Raw genomic sequence first — 17,739 nt, forward strand, 5'->3', positions numbered from 1 at the left:
GGGTTATTGGACAGTGAGGTGATGAGGGTGTTGAAATAGGTTTGTTTGGAGAGGTGAAGGGCAGTGTTGTATGTTCTAAGCATAAACTTAAAATGGATGAAATCTTCGTGTAGATTGGATTTTCTCCACAGACGTTCGGCGCACCTGGAGCACCGCTGCAGGAAACGTGTTTGCACCGTGTGCCAGGGTTGTCGCCGTCTGTGTTGTGGTGTTCTATTTATAGGGGGTGCAAATTCATCCAGGGCACTTTGAAGTGTTTCATTGTAATGCTTCAATGCAGAATCAGGACATGAGAGGGAGGAGATAGGGGCCAATGAAGACTGCAAGTTCTTCAGAAGTTTCTGGGTGTTAATGGCCTGTATGTTTCTATAAGTCTGGACAGTGGGGGTGACCTGAGCAGCCTGGCAGTTCTTTATAGAGAATGAAAGAAGATTGTGGTGAGAGAGCGGGAGAGGGGAGTTTGCAAAATCATCCACTGCACAAAGCCGAGAGAAGACCAAGTCGAGGGAGTTTCCGTCTTTATGCGTTGGAGAATTAGTAAGCTGCGAAAGGCCAAATGAGGAGGTTAGAGATAAAAGGTGAGTAGCAGATGGGGAGAGGGGAAGAGCAATGGGGATGTTGAAATCTCCCATGATGAGGGTAGGGATGTCACAGGAGAGAAAATGTGGAAGCCAAGTGGCAAAATGATCCAGGAACTGATGGGAGGGGCCGGGAGGACGATACACCACCGCCACTCACATGGAGAAGGGGGTGTAGAGTCTGACGGCATGGACCTCAAAAGAAGGGAAGACAAGTGAGGGTACTTGAGGGATAACCTGAAAGGTACATTTTGGTGATAGGAGCAGACCAACGCCTCCACCAGCTCTATTGTCTGATCTTGGGGTATGAGAGAAGTGTAGCCCCCCGTATGAAAGAGCAGCAGCAGCGGTAGTATCTGACTGCTGGATCCAGGTTTCAGTAAGAGCCAGGAGGTTAAGAGAATTAGAAAGGAAGAAGTCATGAATGAAGGAGAGTTTGTTACACACTGAGCGAGAATTCCAAAGTGCACAATTAAGAGAGACAGATGGCATGCAGGGAATATTAAAAAGATTAGAGGGGTTTCTGAGTGTAGCAGTGGGGGAGTTTGACTTTCTATAACATGGGGGACCAGGGTTGGGAGCAATGTCTCCTGCAACTAGGAGAAGGAGGATAGAAAGAGTGAGCAGATGGTTAAGTGATTTGTGAGAGCGTCACCTTTATTTATCCTCTTTGTGTATTCATATAAGCCTCCATATTTATCTATGTTGATGAAGTGTGGACCCACTACTTCTTGAACATTGTGAAAGACTTGGTAGTAATTATTGCCTAGGACTGTCCTGACCATCCTTAGGCTTCCTTGGTGCCATGGGTACTCCACGGTGCTTCAGAGCCCCAGTGTTCCTACCACTACTTTTATTTATCCTCTTTGTGTATTGACATAAGCCTTCATATTTATCTTGGTTGATGAGGTGAGGACACACCACCTCCTCTCTAAATCTCATATATCAATACACTTTATGAGTTTCCAGGACCTAAAGCGTAGTCTTCTCAATTACCCAAATGACCTCCAACACACATTTTTTTTTCTGATGCCTGTCTTGGCTCCACAGAATGCTACAGAATCTGCCCCTCGAAAGAAAAAGGGTGGAAAAGGTAGAAAGAAGGACAGAAAGGGCAAAAAGAAGAAGAGAAAGTCTGTAGCAGAGCACACAACACAGTTGCTCAGCACTGTCATAAGTCCGACAGAAGAGATCACTACTACCTCAGCTGCTACTCAGGCGGTCACTCTTCTCATGGTAACCACCCCGCCCAAAGTGCAATGCTAGTGCCAACCTGCTTTGTCATTGTCTAAGGTCAGCACGATATATGACCTGGCACCACGATCATGGCTTAATTTTAATCATTAACGTCATAATACCGGCAAAATATTGTCCATGTGTCATCTCATCTAGATAGCCAACACTAACATCATCATCATCATCATCTGCTATAAATGTTTTGAATAATACAGAAGGTGTTCTGCTCTACTGCCTGGTTCCTGGTGGCAGTTAAAAATAAAAAATATTGAGGCAAATTGGATTTGCCACTTATTGAGAAAATCCTATTCCAATAGTCATGTGGTGTTGTTTCTTACAGGTTCAACTTTTTGATATTTACCAAACCCAATCATATGGGTAGAAACTACAAGACTACAAATGTGCCTTATCTTAATATGATGCAGTTCTAAAAATTAATCCCAGGAGAATTGCACCTCATTATCTATATGTCCTCATCAAAAACAAGTCTACACAAATATGAAACAATGCTTTCCTAAGCCCTCTCCATACACGATAGATCACCTTTGTCCGATGGATTATTTGGTCAATCGTATCCGACCGCTATCTATACTGAGTCCGGTTGGGGCACTCCTGTGTTTTTTATGAAACAGCTGCTGCCAGAGTCATCTGACAAAGGTTCCCCTATGTGCCATTGAGTATAATTGGCAGTTCCTTGCCTCAGAATTGGTGAATAAGGAATTGTGAGTTAATCAGAATTAACTGAATCTGAAAGAGTCACTTAGAGGTTGGGAAATACAACTTTCCATCCATATGATCAATGCTACAATTTTTTTTTACCACCAAGCCCACTGGGACAGTGTTGACAGTGTGGGCTTTTGTTTTGTACCCTAGTTTATTTCGGTTGTCCATATTTAGAAGTTCTATTTTTCATAAGCAGCTCAACCCTTGGTCATAGCTTGGGTTTTGTATTGCAGCTTAGTCCTGGGATCATTAAAAAAGTAGATAATGTTGGTAAAGTCACTTGTAATAGGTCAATTTGGAATGGTTATTCTGATGCAGTCGAATAACTCCAGAATCAACGCTACCTTGGACCCTTAGGGGGTACAACTACGCTCTCTAAAAGAGTACCAAAAAGACTAAAAAATGGACATGTAAAATAGTCTAATTAATAGAGTTATACACTCTTGTCCATGAGCAGTTTGGTACTCCAGATCTGGAATAGAAATGAAAATTAGAGAATGTTCATAATGTCACTAGAAGTAGGTCACTTTTGAAAGGTGATCCAGCCAAAAGGAACTGAAGAGTCATTTATTATTAAGCCAAATTAGATTTATAATGTCGCTTTTTCACATCACTTAACATCTGTTTTCCACCCTCTCATCCTGGCACTAACTCTTCCTAAAGAAGCATGAGAATTCCCGTGTCATTCGCCAATATCCATCTCATCTCATCCCAACAGTCATGACATCCATTGACGTGTCTGTGCCTCGTATTAAAGGCTGGGTCATTTCAGCAAAGGAAAGAACCATGGGCATCTCCATACGGGATCTGTAGGCACCTTGGCAACAAACACCTGGTGCAAATTGTTCCACTGCTATAAAGTCTGTTGTAATTACAAATTAGGAATGCAATAATAAAAAGTAACCATAGTAAAAGTAAACAGAGAAACAAAGTGAGAAGAGGGAGACGGAAGAGATGATAATGATCTCTCTCCCGTAGTCCACCAGTTGTATGGATTATAACCTTCCCTCTTGGCTTTGAATCTTGGACAAGTAGTTTTTCAGCAATCATGGAACATTGTGTTCCAAGTATTATTCTAGTATTCCACCAATTTTTAGCCCATGCAACAGTCCAGTTTGATGTCTCCACATGGTGAGCTCTAACAACTATGATGGAGGTTCTTATAAAATGCCCTTTTGTAGCCAATGAATAGTTGCCTAGATAAAAATAATACTGCAACAATGGTGGCTGAAAGTAGAATAAGACCTCATGCATAAAACCTTACTGTTCTATATCATGGTGGCTTAAGCTTGTTGAAGGTCCTTATGGTACCTCCGACTTTATGCATGGGAAACCAAGATTTTCTCAAATAGATTGGTGTAACTTTCATGAGAAAAATAATCATGGCATGTTTCATCGTCTGCCATGTTACTCAAGTGTCCATCCCTAGGAGCATTAATGGAGAATGTAGTGTCCTAACAGTAAAGCTTCTCTTTATCGATACCGTCAAATAAGACATATTGTCCTTCCTGGGAAATACACTTAGATAGGAAGGCCTCTAGTGCCACCTATTGAAGTTAACAATCCTTTAAGTCAATATTGACCCATTAATCAACCCTTAGGATATAAAGCTAATCCAGAATCTCCATTTGCATACAGCTGTTTTGTGGGTTCTTGAACCTCATCAGTGCAAAGTAGGAGACTGGTTTTCTGGGTAAGAATGTAATGACTCAAGTAGGAAATATTTTTAGGATAAGGATTTCTAAAAACTCTGCGTGCCATTATAGAGGCAAATCCACAAAGTTAAGACTTTCCTTAACTATCTCATATGTAAAATTGAGGAATTTGTACTCAACATTATCTGTGCCCATTGCGGACCAGACTGTGGAGTATGGACTTCATCAATGAGGTTGAGGAATCTTTCTTGTAAGTTAATAAAATAATAAAGTTGCCTCCAAAAGTCTAAGACATGATATGGTTAGTGAATTTTTACACTAACCAGCCAAGGTCTGTAGTGCCCAGATGTTGTTGTCCATGAGATATAGTTTATATAGGACATTGTTTGGAAATGCCCTCAAAGATCCTTTCTGAAATTGCCCAGCTTTCATTACATGCATTTAAGAAAACTTACTTATGTATATTAAATCACAAAAGACAGAGACAAGAAGGGTGCGTCCAACAGAAGACCCCATTCTATCGGAGTACGAGTTCCCAGATTATTACTACACTGCTGCTCCTGAAGAAGAAGACATCACAGTGTCCACAGTGACTGTGAGCATCAACGCTACTGACTATGAGGTAACTACCCTACTGTCCTACCTGAGAATGTGCATACAATCTGTGGGATGGTTGAAGAAGTTTTTAGAGTTTTCAACAATTTTCTAATACAAGTAACCAAAGGTGTCCCTACCTACGACAATGTAACGCGCCTCCAGCGTGGTCCCGTCTTTCCTATTCATGTATGTCTGCATCTTCTAAGATAGGGTACCAAGTGCCAAGCCTCTTAGGTAAATCTCAATATACAGCTAAAACATATATATACATTGTATGAGTTCTTCTGTGGTCACCCATACTTAGGAATATGTGACTGGGGAAGAAGAAAGAAAAGAAGAAGATGATGACGACTATGAGATAAAACAGTATGAAGAGGAGGACTATGACAATAAAGAGGAGAGATATGGACCAGTAGAGCGTGGACAGGTGGATACCCAAGAAGCTGAGGTAAGACTCAATCTATTTATTATTATAGTATGTTCTTATGGGCTTAATTCTTATCTTATCTGCTCATCATGTTGTTTTGACTTTGGAAATCCTTACTTAAAAGTGCACAAAAGTACCGTACTCAATCAAAAAAATTGCGGATTTTAGGTGCACGCTATCATTGTCCTGAGTGTTTTTATTACATGTATAGATAAATAGGTCATCCACTTGGGAGGTTGTGGGAAGACAAGAAATAAAGAAAAAAAAACCCGGAGGAAAAGACAGAGTACGTCACTATTTCTATTTCAATTTTTTTTTTTGCATTCTAGGAAGAGCAGAGTCTGACAGGACAGAAGGGTGAACCAGCCATAATAGAACCGGTTAGTAGATGTATGCGATGTACTATTACTATACTATATGGTATTATATAAGTACTAGATGGTGGCCCGATTCTAACACATCGGGTATTCTAGAATATATATGCAGTTTATTTTTGAAGATTTAATAATAATGCAATAATGCACCCCCCAATCCAGATATGTATGGTTCTCTCACCCCCAATCCTCATATGTATGGTTCTCTCACCCCCAATCCTGATATGCATGCTACCCCTCAACCCCCTATCCTGGTATGCATGATCCCCTGACCCCCCCAATCCTGGAATGCATGGTCCTCTCACCCCCCAATCCTGGTATGCATGGCCCTCTCACCTCTCTTTCCTGGTATGCATGGTCCTCTTACCCCCCTTTCGGGGTATGCATGGTCCCCTCACCCCCCAATCCTGGTATGCATGGTCCTCTCACCCCCCAATCCTGGTATGCATGGTCCCCTCACCCCCCTATCCTGGTATGCATGGTCCCCTCACCCCCCTTTCTTGGTATGCATGGTCCCCTCACCCCCCTTTGCTGGTATGCATGATCCTCTCACACCCCAATCCTGGTATGTATGCTCACCGTCACCCCCCTTTCCTGGTATGTATGGTCCCCTCACCCCCCAATCCTGGTATGCATGGTCCCCTCACCCCCCTATCCTGGTATGCATGGTCCCCTCACCCCCCTTTCCTGATATGCATAGTCCCCTCACCCCCCAATCCTGGTATGCATGGTCCTCTTACCCTCCTTTTGGAGTATGCATGGTCCCCTCACCCCCCAGTTCTGGTACGCATGGTCCCCTCACCCCCCTTTCCTGATATGCATAGTCCCCTCACTCCCCCCAATCCTGGTATGCATTGTCCTCTTACCCCCTTTCGTGGTATGCGTGGTATGCGTGGTTTCCCCTCACCCCCCTATCCTGGTATGCATGGTCCCCTCACGCCCCTTTCTTGGTATGCATGGTCCCCTCACCCCCCAATCCTGGTATGCATGGTCCCCTCACCCCCCAATCCTGGTATGCATGGTCCCCTCACCCCCCAATCCTGGTATGCATGGTCCCCTCACCACCCAATCCTGGTATGCATGGTTCCCTCACCTCCTATCCTGGTATGCATGGTCCCCCTCATCCCCCAATCCTGGTATGCATGGTCCCCTCACCCCCCAATCCTGGTATGCATGGTTCCCTCACCCCCCTTTCCTGGCATGCATGGTCCCCTCACCCCCTTTTCCTGGTATGCATGGTCCCCTCACCCCCCTTTCCTGGTATGCATGGTCCCCTCACCCCCCTTTCCGTGTAGCCGCGACCAATCAGCGTCGCGGCCCTCTGTCCGCGACCAATCAGCAAAGCGGCTCTGTAGCCGCGACCAATCACTGCAGCGGCCCTGTACAAAAATATTAAAAAATTTTAAAAAGTTATTCTCACCTTCCGATGGCCTCCTGTCTTCTTTACACGCACCCGGCCTCGCGTTCCCAGTAATGCTTTGCAGCTTAGACCGCTGATGACGTCGGTCTTCTTTCTCGCTCTCGCAAGAATGACGTCGGTCTTCTTTCTCGCTCTCGCGAGAGTGACGTCATCAGCGGTCTAAGTCGCAAAGCATTACTGGGAACGCGAGGCCGGGCGCGTGGAAAGAAGACAGGAGGCCGTCGGAAGGTGAGAATAACTTTTTTTTATTTTATTACTCTTTTTTACAGATTAAGGCCTGCGCCGGCCGCGACCAATCAGCGGCAAGCGCAGCTTACCTTTACAAACAGCTGCGCCTGTCGCTGATTGGTTGCAGCCTGGCGGGGGCCTGGCGGCCGCGACCAATCAGCAGCCCGCGATTTCGGTTACAGACAGACACGATAAGGCGTTTATATATATATAGATTTATGTCATATTACATTGGATGTCTGTTACAGGGTACAGTGATCGAGGGTCCTATCGGATTTCCTGGACACTCGGTATGTACAACTAGAAGATGCATCTGCAAAACTCAGTGTTATAGCCAGTTCTTCTAAGTGAACTTGTATCTATTATGTTCATATCTAGGGAGAACCAGGGCCAGCTGGGCCATTAGGTCCTCCAGGACCAATTGGAGATCCTGGTGAGAGGGTAAGCAATCAGCTTGTTTTGCATTTAGTACAAGTGTATCAAGCTCTTCTAAGATAATGTTTGTCAAGTTTACATGGTTTTGGTCTATGCAATGATTCATGGCAAAACCTTAGAATGAACGATCAACATTACCGCTAGGGTAATGTAAAAGGACCTCTAGGGCTCATGCAGACATCCGTGCAAATCAGTCCGAGATCGGACCTCAATGCACGAACTAGCTGCAGGTCTCCTGACCCCCAGCTTGACAGCCTCATAGAAATACATGAAGCCGTCACGCTCAGGTCGGTAGACTCTTGGCCATTCTGTGCACTAGTTGTCCGTGCGCCAACCGATTTGCATGGACATCTACATGAGCCCTTAGGTTGGACGATTACTATAGATTAAACTTCTGATCTTACGTCTATGGGATATTGCCCTAGTGGTAACATTTAGAACAAAGAGTTGAACTTCCCACAGAAGATAGCAGGAAATGTCTAGTCGGCCATGGATGGTGGTTCAATGTTTTTGCTGAGAAATAAGCTTTTCTAGAAAATACTGTTCTATGTGAAAAATTTTTTGCAGGTTTTTTAATTATCCAGTTTGTTCATGAAGATTAGATCACTTTGTTGGTTGAAATTGTTGAATCTGTTTCCTCTATGGAAGGCCCTAAAAGATCCAATAAAAAATGTGACCTTGTTTAACCACAGCAGTAAAGCAATGTTTTGCTTACAACTCTTTTTAGACCTCTATGGTATTGCTAAAAGGTTCCACTTTCTTGGGATTTCTTGGACTCATCCATGTAGAAAACTAAGCAGATCAATAATATTGGGCCCTAACTGTTACGATTCCAGTAACTCACACGCTTTCTCTGCGCCATCCTACTCACTGTGGTAACCGCTCTGCTTCTCCTCATGTCAGGCCTTCTCGCTTAGTTCCCTCTTGCAGCACTCCCAACACTATTGCATCTTCCTGCTGTCTCCAACTGGGTATAAGGAGGCGTGGACAGACTCTGCATGAATTTAACCCTGCTGTGTCCTGCAGAATTTAACTTCCCTGACCTATCCCCTGCCAGCAGTGCATTTATAAAGCTGCTCCTCCCTTCACTCTTTGCCTGAGCTTTGGTTCCAGTTTGCAGTTTGTATCTAGTTCCAGTCAGGTTTTTTGTTGTTTGTCTCTCCTGTTATCGACCTGTCTTGTCTTCTCATTCTGTCTGGTCTCTCCGCTTCTGACCCCGGCTGCATATTTTGAACCTGAGTTGCCTCGTATTCCTGTCTTGAATTGAAGGTCAGTTGCTGCAGATCTGTGGACTGCCCTGGAGTGGCACCTGGTGGCTACACTAGTGACCCAAGCCTTTCCTCACCAAAAGAGACTCTAGTGAAAACCAGGTAGCCACTTAGTCACGCCCCTCCAGGGTAAGCCCAGCCAGTGGCGCAGTAGGTTCACACCCACCATTGTCACACTAATGACGCTGGTAAAGGTCTCGCACATTTTGCAATATTGTTTGACTAGAGACTTTAACTCCAAAGTAATTAAGATCAGATTTGTTTATTGCTATGTAATCCAGTAAAAAAAATATTGCCTGGTTTGCATGATTAAAATGGATAGTGCCAGGGTTTGAGAATTAGACACTGTTATAAGTTGCCTTATATAGAAGTTTTTCACACTAGGCAAATTATTCCTTTTTCTCAATGGTGAAGGAATCAATGGTCTTCCTTTCTTATGCCAGATGTCTCACTAACATATCAGTGATACATCAGTCCATGTATAGCTTTTACAGTCTTTAGGCTATAATATAAAATTGACAAAACAGTAAGACAAAGGCCTGACGACTGTATGCGCTTTGGTCTGAGGCTATCGAAGAAGTCATGGAAAGTGTAAAAAAGTCTGGTGATCGTGGAAAAAAAGTAGTAAGCTGGGTAAGATGGCTAAACCAGGGAGCAGAAACATTGTTAGTCCTTCACTCTCGCAGTACCAAGTCAGCAGGCAGAAAACCTAGTCCAACGGTGTAAGGGTCCTGGCTGGTAGGCAGCGTTCAGTGATTGATAGCGAGGCAAAGGTCAGGATAGGCAGATGAGATCTAGTCAAATAAATTAGCCAAGTCAGTATCAAAGGTAACATGAATATAACACCTTAGGAGCACACTTGAACCAAATTAATGTAATTGCTTAAACCCAGAGTGATTGAAGAGGGATTGTTTTTTTTACAACTCACGTATCCTGGACTCTGAATAAAGAAAGCCACTGGAATTTTGAGAACAAGAAGTCCATAGTACAGCGTCACGATCCAAGAATAGCCAGGAGAAGACCAAAGAAGCGAATGGCCACTAAGAGCATCTGTCTTTGAGTTCAGTGTGTAATGCTCAATTTTGGCTGTGATGGCACTGCATTGGAATTGCACTGCTCTCTCCTGGTTCTCTTCCTATCTCTCTGACCGCTCCTTCAGTGTTTTGTTCTCTGGCTCCACGTCATCTCCTCTTCCTCTTGCTGTCGGGGTACCTCAGGGCTCAGTCCTTGGCCCCCTTCTTTTCTCTCTCTACACGGCCCCAATTGGACAGACCATCAGCAGATTTGGCTTTCAGTACCATCTTTATGCTGATGACACACAACTATACACGTCTTCCCCCGACCTTACCCCCGCTGTACTACAGAACGCCACTGACTGTCTGTCCGCAGTCTCCAATATCATGTCCGCTCTCTATCTGAAACTCAACCTCTCCAAAACTGAACTTCTTCTGCTCCCGCCGTCTACTAACCTCCCTAAATCTGACATTTCCCTCTCCGTGGGTGGTACCACAATAACACCCCAGCAGCAGGTGCGCTGTCTGGGTGTTATGTTTGACACCAATCTCTCCTTTACATCCCATATACAATCCCTTGCCCGCTCTTGCCGCTTACACCTAAAGAACATCTCTAGAATCCGCCCTTTTCTCACTATGGAAACAACAAAAACCCTCACTGTTGCATTGATCCACTCTCGCCTGGATTACTGCAACGCTCTATTAATTGGCCTCCCCGTCACTCGACTATCCCCTCTCCAGTCCATACTCAATGCAGCAGCCAGGATCGTCCATCTGGGTAATCGGTACTCGGACGCGTCCGCTCTTCGCCAGTCCTTACATTGGCTGCCCATTCATTATAGGATCCAATTCAAAGTACTTGTTCTCACCCACAAAGCTCTCCACAGTGCGGCACCCCCTTACATCTCTTCTCTCATTTCTGTCTATCGGCCTAGCCGATCGCTGCGCTCTGCAAACGACTTTCGACTAACCTCTGCACTAATCCGTACCTCCCACTCCCGACTCCAAGACTTCTCCCGTGCTGCTCCTATCCTCTGGAATGCTCTACCCCAAGAAATCAGGACTATCCACAATTTGCATAGTTTTAGGCGCTCCCTCAAAACACACCTGTTCAGAGCGGCTTATCACATTCACTAATCAAAGTCATTCTCTGTGTAAGTGTGCGTGTGTAGCCCATTCACTATCTCCATCCATCCTTCACTCCCGCAAGATGGCTGGACCTTCATTGTAAATACACCATTGTAAATACACACCTGTACTCTGTATCTCCCTCACCTCATTGTAGATTGTACGCTCTCACGAGCAGGGTCGTCTTATTTCGTCTTATTTTGCTTTAATTATTGTATTGTTAGCGTTGTTACTTATGACTTGTGTTTTGAAACTGTTAAACTGTAAAGCGCTGCGGAATATGTTGGCGCTATATAAATAAAGATTATTATTATTATTATTGGAATTGAACACTTCGTATCTCCCACCAGAATAGTTTATAGTCACAGTCCATGCTCCTCCAGACGACAGATAACATTACCGAAGCTCATGTATCCAGCAGCAACAGTCCTCAAGAAAGTTCCTTAAATCTAGATGACAGATCCCTAAACGGTATCACGAGGATCCAGCCCAGCTGGCAACCAATCTCCAAACTTCATAGGCCATCCATACATGGGCACCAGAACCTCAGCCTTAAGGCCCCGTTACACTAAATGATGCACCAGCGATCCCAACAACGATACGACCTTGTCAGGATCGCTGGTGCATCGCTACATGATCACTGGTGAGCTGCCAAACAGGCAGCTTCACCAGCGATCAGTACCAGGAAGGATGCTGGTTTCTAAGGTAAATATCGGGTTACTGTGGCTCCTCTGAGGCTCAGTCGCCACAGAGGTACTGCACCTTCTCCTAAGGTGTAGTGCCCCACCGTCCAGGTAAGGTGGGAACTCCTTTCCACACTCCAACACTCGCACCCCACACAACAGGGTAGTTCTGCACAACCACATTGCGGCTCAGTGCTTAGAGAGTAGCAGAGCACCTTTGGTGGTTCCCTGCTTGGAACACTGGATGTGCTGGGAGGTGGGTGGAGTTGAGATATATATAAGAGTGGGAAAGTGTAGGATTACAGGTCAGTCAGTCAGTGGAATCTGACAGAAGGTCAATGAGAAACGAAGCCACTCGGGAGGAGTGGGGATCCCTGGAAGATGGGATGGAGGAAAGAGTGCTGCAGCTGCCTCAGTGATCTGAGCCAGCTGGCACGGGAAAGGAACAGAAGGAGAAAGACATAGAACTGCAACCTAAGCTTCCATAAGAGAGAGAAAGATCAGTACGGAACGAAGGAGTAGGAGAACAGAGAGGAGACGTGGGTTGGAAGAGGAACCCTGCCTATAGGTTCTCAGCGCAAGGCCGGGGCCCAGTCCTCGAGGTTCTATGGACACTTATGGTTCTGCAGCAGACACCGGTGGAGTAGTTGGCTGTAAATGCATTACTCCCATCTAAGACTTGGGGCACAACAGCAACCGATTAGAGAGCCGGGACTCAGGAGAAGGGGGTCCCCGAACAGGCTACAGCTGTCTGCCATACAAGTAGAGTTCTTGGGAACATCTGTAAAGAGGAACTCCAGGGTACCACGGTACTGGAGATCTTCACACCTTAAGGCGCAATAGAGGAGTCATTCAGGAAAGGTACAAGTTGGCGGAGTGTTGGAGAGGACCTTTCCATCTGGCCTGGGGGTTGGCTGAGTCTCTGACCTGGAGGACACGGCTCGGAGGCAGGCACCCTTGTGTACCGCAGACAGTGAGTAAAGCCTTGGAACTGCAAGCTTCGGTGTCCTCCATTCTTGCGCCAACTCGCTCAGCACTGCTACATCTGAGTATCATCCTTTACACTGCCTGCGCCTCTCCACAATCATTACAACTACACTGCCCTGGGACACCAGCCCTGCCTGTGGAGTGCCATACCATCACTGCTACACCACACCATCTGTCCCAGCGGAGCTGTCTGCAGCGTCGGCTTAACACCTGCCTTGCCGAATACCACAGGTGGCGTCACGAACTATTCCATTCCATTAACTATAACTACATTCTGCCATTGACTTGGGCGTCCAGGGCCACTGTCCGGGTCACCACTGCTGTGACACATCCCCCTGACACTGGCCCGGTACCGAGTACCCCGCAGCCCTGGGAGGGCGACCCATTACTAAGCAGCGCGCATCACTTAGTTACCCGATGTGTACCTTAGAAACCTGCGTGCTCGCGCCGGGAGCTGCCAGCACGCAGGTTTCTAAGGTACACATCGGGTAACTGAGTGTCGTGCGCCGCTTAGTAACTCGATATTTACCTTAGAAGCCAGCTCCCAGCGCCTGCTTAGAGCGCTGGGAGCCTCGCTGATCATTGGCTCCCGCTGCCACACGCAGTGATGCGTGCTGGCCATTGGGAGAGCAACGATCAAAAAATGGCCGTGCACGATCAGCGATACCCGGCGGGGGGGCCGGTCGCTGATCTCCGTCACACACAGCGATATCGCTGGTGAGATTGCTGTGGCGTCACAAAATCAGCAATCTCGCTAGCGAGATTGCTCTATGTGACGGGGCCTTTAGATCCTCTCCTCTCGAGGTCACTTCACCATCTCCTCACTAAGCACGTAGATTATCATCCTCCTTTACTGGGATCAGTCCCTTGAATGGGCAGAAGTGTTCACACTCTTCCTTCCAAAGCTTACTGTGTCTTGGTGGAGGTATTTTCCTCAGGCCGAACCCATCACCTAGGACTGCATGTGAGACCCCATGCGGTGATGGCTCCCCTGGTCTATTATCCTCAACCACACAATACTGTAGGACTAGTGCCTGGGAGAACAATGGGATGATTGCGTTCCTTGATTACTAATCTTGAGTCACCCTTATGTTTGCATAAGATCCAGCCTGCACGTCGTCCTCTGCTTAAGCCCCCATCACATATAGCGATGTCGCTAGTGAGATCGCTGCTGAGTCACAAGTTTTGTGATGCAACAGCGATCTCACCAGCGAGATCGCTGTGTGTGACAGCGATCAGCGACCGGCCCCCCTGACGGTTATCGCTGATCGCTGTGGAAATGTCTGGACATTTCTGGGGTCGCTGGTTTCCCGCTGGCCAGCACTCATCGCTGCGTGTGACAGGTGGAAGACCAGCGAGCAGGAGCTGGTAACCATACACATCAGGTTTCTAAGGTGGCGCGCGGCGCCTAGAAACCCAATGTGTACCTTAGTTACCAGCGCGCTGATGCAGGGAGTTGGTAACCAAGGTACACTTCGGGTTTCTAAGTGCCGCGCGCCCCTTAGAAACCCGATGTGTACCTTGTTTACCAGCTCCCTGCACCACCGCACTGGTAACTAAGATACACTGCGGGTAACTATGCGACATGCGTCGCTTGTTACCCGCGTGTCGCTGGTCCTGATCGCTGGTGAAGCTGCCTGTTTGACAGCTCACCAGCGATCATGTAGCGATTCACCAGCGATCCTGACAAGATGATATCATTGTCGGGATCCCTGGTGAGTCGCTATGTGTGACGGGGCCCTAACAGACAGAGTGTTAGAAGGTGGGAGTGTCTCTGAATGGAAACAATGATTCCTGAGGCTGAACTGACCAGCAAGCAAATCTTTAATAGAACACAACAATAAGATTGACAAAACCGGTGCTCCATGCTTTAAAAAGTCTGCATCCTTTAGAGCCGCGGATTCCGCTCTACGTGCATTGGTCCCGTAGTCTAAGGACAAGGCCAGCTCCTCGCACCATCTAACAAAAAGAGATTGTCTATAGCCTCTGATAAATCTCCATGAGTGTAAATGGGCTTCCTTTCTACTTATGAAGAAGAACCCTGAGGCCTAATGTTCGTATTTCCAATATGCTGGCCATATTTGGCCAAAATCATTGTTTAACATGTATGTTAATTGTTATACTACCGACCTAGCAAAGGTAAGAGCTCAGATGTAGAACTTTCAGCTGAGGGATAGGAATCTGCCTGGTGATGTCATGTAATGTGAGCTATGAAAAGCTCTTTTATCCTTAACCTATTTATTTGCCCTCTGGGCCGCATCACTGTCAACAAGTCCATACAAGAAACATGTCCTCTTCAATACCGTCTCTGTGACTGACATCACTCCTTCTTCATTAACAGGGTCCTCCGGGAAGACCTGGTCTCAATGGAGCTGACGGTATTCCGGGTCCTCCTGGTAACACAGTGATGCTTCCTGTGAGTAGACATTTTTCCCACGAGATTTTGGATTATTGCAAAACTTTTTTATCAGGCATTTAGAAGATTTTTTTTCTATTTTGAAAAATACAGTAGTGACTCATCTCTTCCTGACCTTGTGAATCATCACATAGAAATCTTACTATCACCATATCAATTATATCATCCATGGTGACATATGGGATAGATAGGTTCTCAGAATCTTGAAATGCTCTTCATGGGAAACATATAGGAAATTGGGACACATTTCTTCATTGCATCTTCCAGCTGCCCTATAAATGCCAAATAGTACATTGAAAGTGATGCCAGTCAGGGCCTGATAAAAGCTGGACCAAGATGGCTGCCATCTTTTCCATTTGGCTTCTAATTATGGCACTGAGTTTTGCCATACAATAGAAAAGCGTTGATGTTTATTTCACCTTCCACCTTCATTCCCTGCCCTTAGGATCAATTCTCCATATCCACATTTGTTAACAATCCAGCTTCTTTTGTGATGGATATCTTGAAAAAGTTGCCCACTACTAAGAGCAAAGAAGAGGGGACCAACCAGGGTAGGACCCCTTTTATTCAAAGAACTGAGAGAAAGTAGACAGGGCTAGCTTAGATTGGTTGGAACCTTGCGCATAGTAAACCGCTTATAATATACCATACAAGTTCTTGATCCCTGGAAGTTCAATCACTGAGACCCCCACCAATCCCAAAAACACCCATTTGAATGGATTATGGGTCACGCATGCACACCTGCGCTCCATTCATTCTCCATAGCATCGCCGGAGAAGGCAAAGTGCTGTCCTTGGCTTGGCTACGGCACTCTCATTAAGAATGAATGCAGCAGTGGTGCGCATGCTCAACCTATGTTCCATTCAAGCGGGACTCTTTGGAGCACCATTCTTGGGATTGGTAGGAGTCCCGACATCGGACCCCAGGGATTGTGAAGTTATCCCCTTATCTGTAACTTCATAGCTTGGTACAACCCTTTAAAGTCCTGAAGACCACTGGTGACAAATGATGGTAGTGACAAATGATGCAATACGTGCAACAGAAATTGGATTTTAAAGGGGTTCTTCGGGTTTGGCACTATTGTGGGAAGAAAAAGACATATGTTTCTAATACTATGCAAGTCATTTTTGCTTTTATCTTGGTAAAAAAATACATTTTTCATAAGTTTCCATCCTCATATCATGTTATCTGTTCCCACAAGATTTCACACTGGTAAATGAGGTCTTCCAGTTGGTGATCTCCGGATTAGGGCTTACACTAATTTAAGAGCTATAATTTCAAGATGAATGCATTCTTCTGTAACTCTACGAGCAGTAATGTTTAGGAGATATGAAGAGAGTGGTGTGTTCTGATAATTAAAATTTCTTACATTTGTTATAAAATTCACCAAAAGCAAATAAAAAAAATAAAAATAAAGGGGTTTCCTAGATGTAGAAAGGCTATTTGAAAAACCTTTTTAAAGGATAGTGAGTTGACAAAGGAGTTACAGTATCCAGTACCCACATTTGTCAGCTGGATTGGAAAGGGACTACAAAAAGTGACTCTCATTCTGTCGCTTTAGAATTATGTAAGAATATGCAATACTTCAATTCTCCTCTTGGAGTGCTACAGGGGAACTGAACTCTAAATGCCGAGCTCACCTCCAGGTTACAGCTCATTAATGAGAGTCTCTATACTGGATCACCTAATGACCAGATTATTGTCCAGGAACAATTGTAATTAAGAAGCCTCTGTCAAAAGCAGACAGACCCTTAAATTCTTCTGGTAAATTTTAAATGCAGGTAAGTAGAGAATTGGCAAAGCTCAAATCAAGAAAATTCGTAATTTGTTTAAACTCACCCCTTTTTCTTCTCTATGTATGCCCTTACTGTATAGTTCCAGTATGGTGGTGACTCCAGAGGTCAGACGGTGTCCTTTCAAGAAGCTCAGGCACAGTTAATGTTACAGCAGGCTAAGGTGAGGTATTTCATATATATGGAGTGGTGTCATATATCTACAAAGAAATCTACATTAACATCTATAAATTATTTCCATTTTTAGTTGGCCATGAAAGGTCCGCCTGGTCCAACGGGTATGACCGGAAGATCTGGTCCTCTTGTAAGTCTGATCGGCAAAATTTTTTGAGGAAGTTCTTGACCCAATTTTTTTTTCAATCTCAACTTTATTTTAATATTTGGAAACAAGAAATGTAAACTATTGTTTTGTGTTTTTTTTAGGGTCCTGCTGGACCTCCAGGTCTTAAGGGTGATTTTGGAGATTCAGGGCCTCCGGTAAGATTTCCATTGCTCAGTACTTTTAAATCAAAATAGGATAGGCTCCAAAAACTTCAAACATATACCATTGCTAAAGTAGAAGCTTCAGGTGGCCATAACAAAAGTAAAGGTTAATAAACCACTGCAGAACCCCTCATTTTCCAGAGGTACAAACCATCAGACATGATGGTATCCAATATTTCTGGCCTTTTGCTGCACAACATGTGTCAAGAGTTGAGAGACCGCCATACCTATTATTCTAAGGTGTTTTGACCAGGACTAGACTATTTTTGTCTCTATGTATGTGTATATGCAATTA

At 45.1% G+C, this 17,739-nt stretch overlaps 1 protein-coding gene across 1 annotated transcript in view; it reads left to right on the plus strand.

Moving 5' to 3' along the window:
* Positions 1 to 17,739, plus strand: part of COL5A3 (collagen type V alpha 3 chain) — a 379,057-nt gene that overhangs the window by 284,333 nt on the left and 76,985 nt on the right. The window contains exons 6-15 of the mRNA XM_073555703.1: positions 1,629 to 1,814; positions 4,671 to 4,814; positions 5,094 to 5,237; positions 5,546 to 5,596; positions 7,487 to 7,528; positions 7,617 to 7,679; positions 15,094 to 15,168; positions 17,044 to 17,124; positions 17,209 to 17,265; positions 17,385 to 17,438. Coding sequence (XP_073411804.1) covers positions 1,629 to 1,814; positions 4,671 to 4,814; positions 5,094 to 5,237; positions 5,546 to 5,596; positions 7,487 to 7,528; positions 7,617 to 7,679; positions 15,094 to 15,168; positions 17,044 to 17,124; positions 17,209 to 17,265; positions 17,385 to 17,438 — 897 coding nt within the window. The remainder of the gene's footprint in view (positions 1 to 1,628; positions 1,815 to 4,670; positions 4,815 to 5,093; positions 5,238 to 5,545; positions 5,597 to 7,486; positions 7,529 to 7,616; positions 7,680 to 15,093; positions 15,169 to 17,043; positions 17,125 to 17,208; positions 17,266 to 17,384; positions 17,439 to 17,739) is intronic.

The sequence above is a fragment of the Dendrobates tinctorius genome, unplaced genomic scaffold (assembly GCF_039654945.1).
Source record: "Dendrobates tinctorius isolate UK_male_01 unplaced genomic scaffold, ASM3965494v1 ptg000228l, whole genome shotgun sequence".
Classification (NCBI taxonomy): domain Eukaryota; kingdom Metazoa; phylum Chordata; class Amphibia; order Anura; family Dendrobatidae; genus Dendrobates; species Dendrobates tinctorius.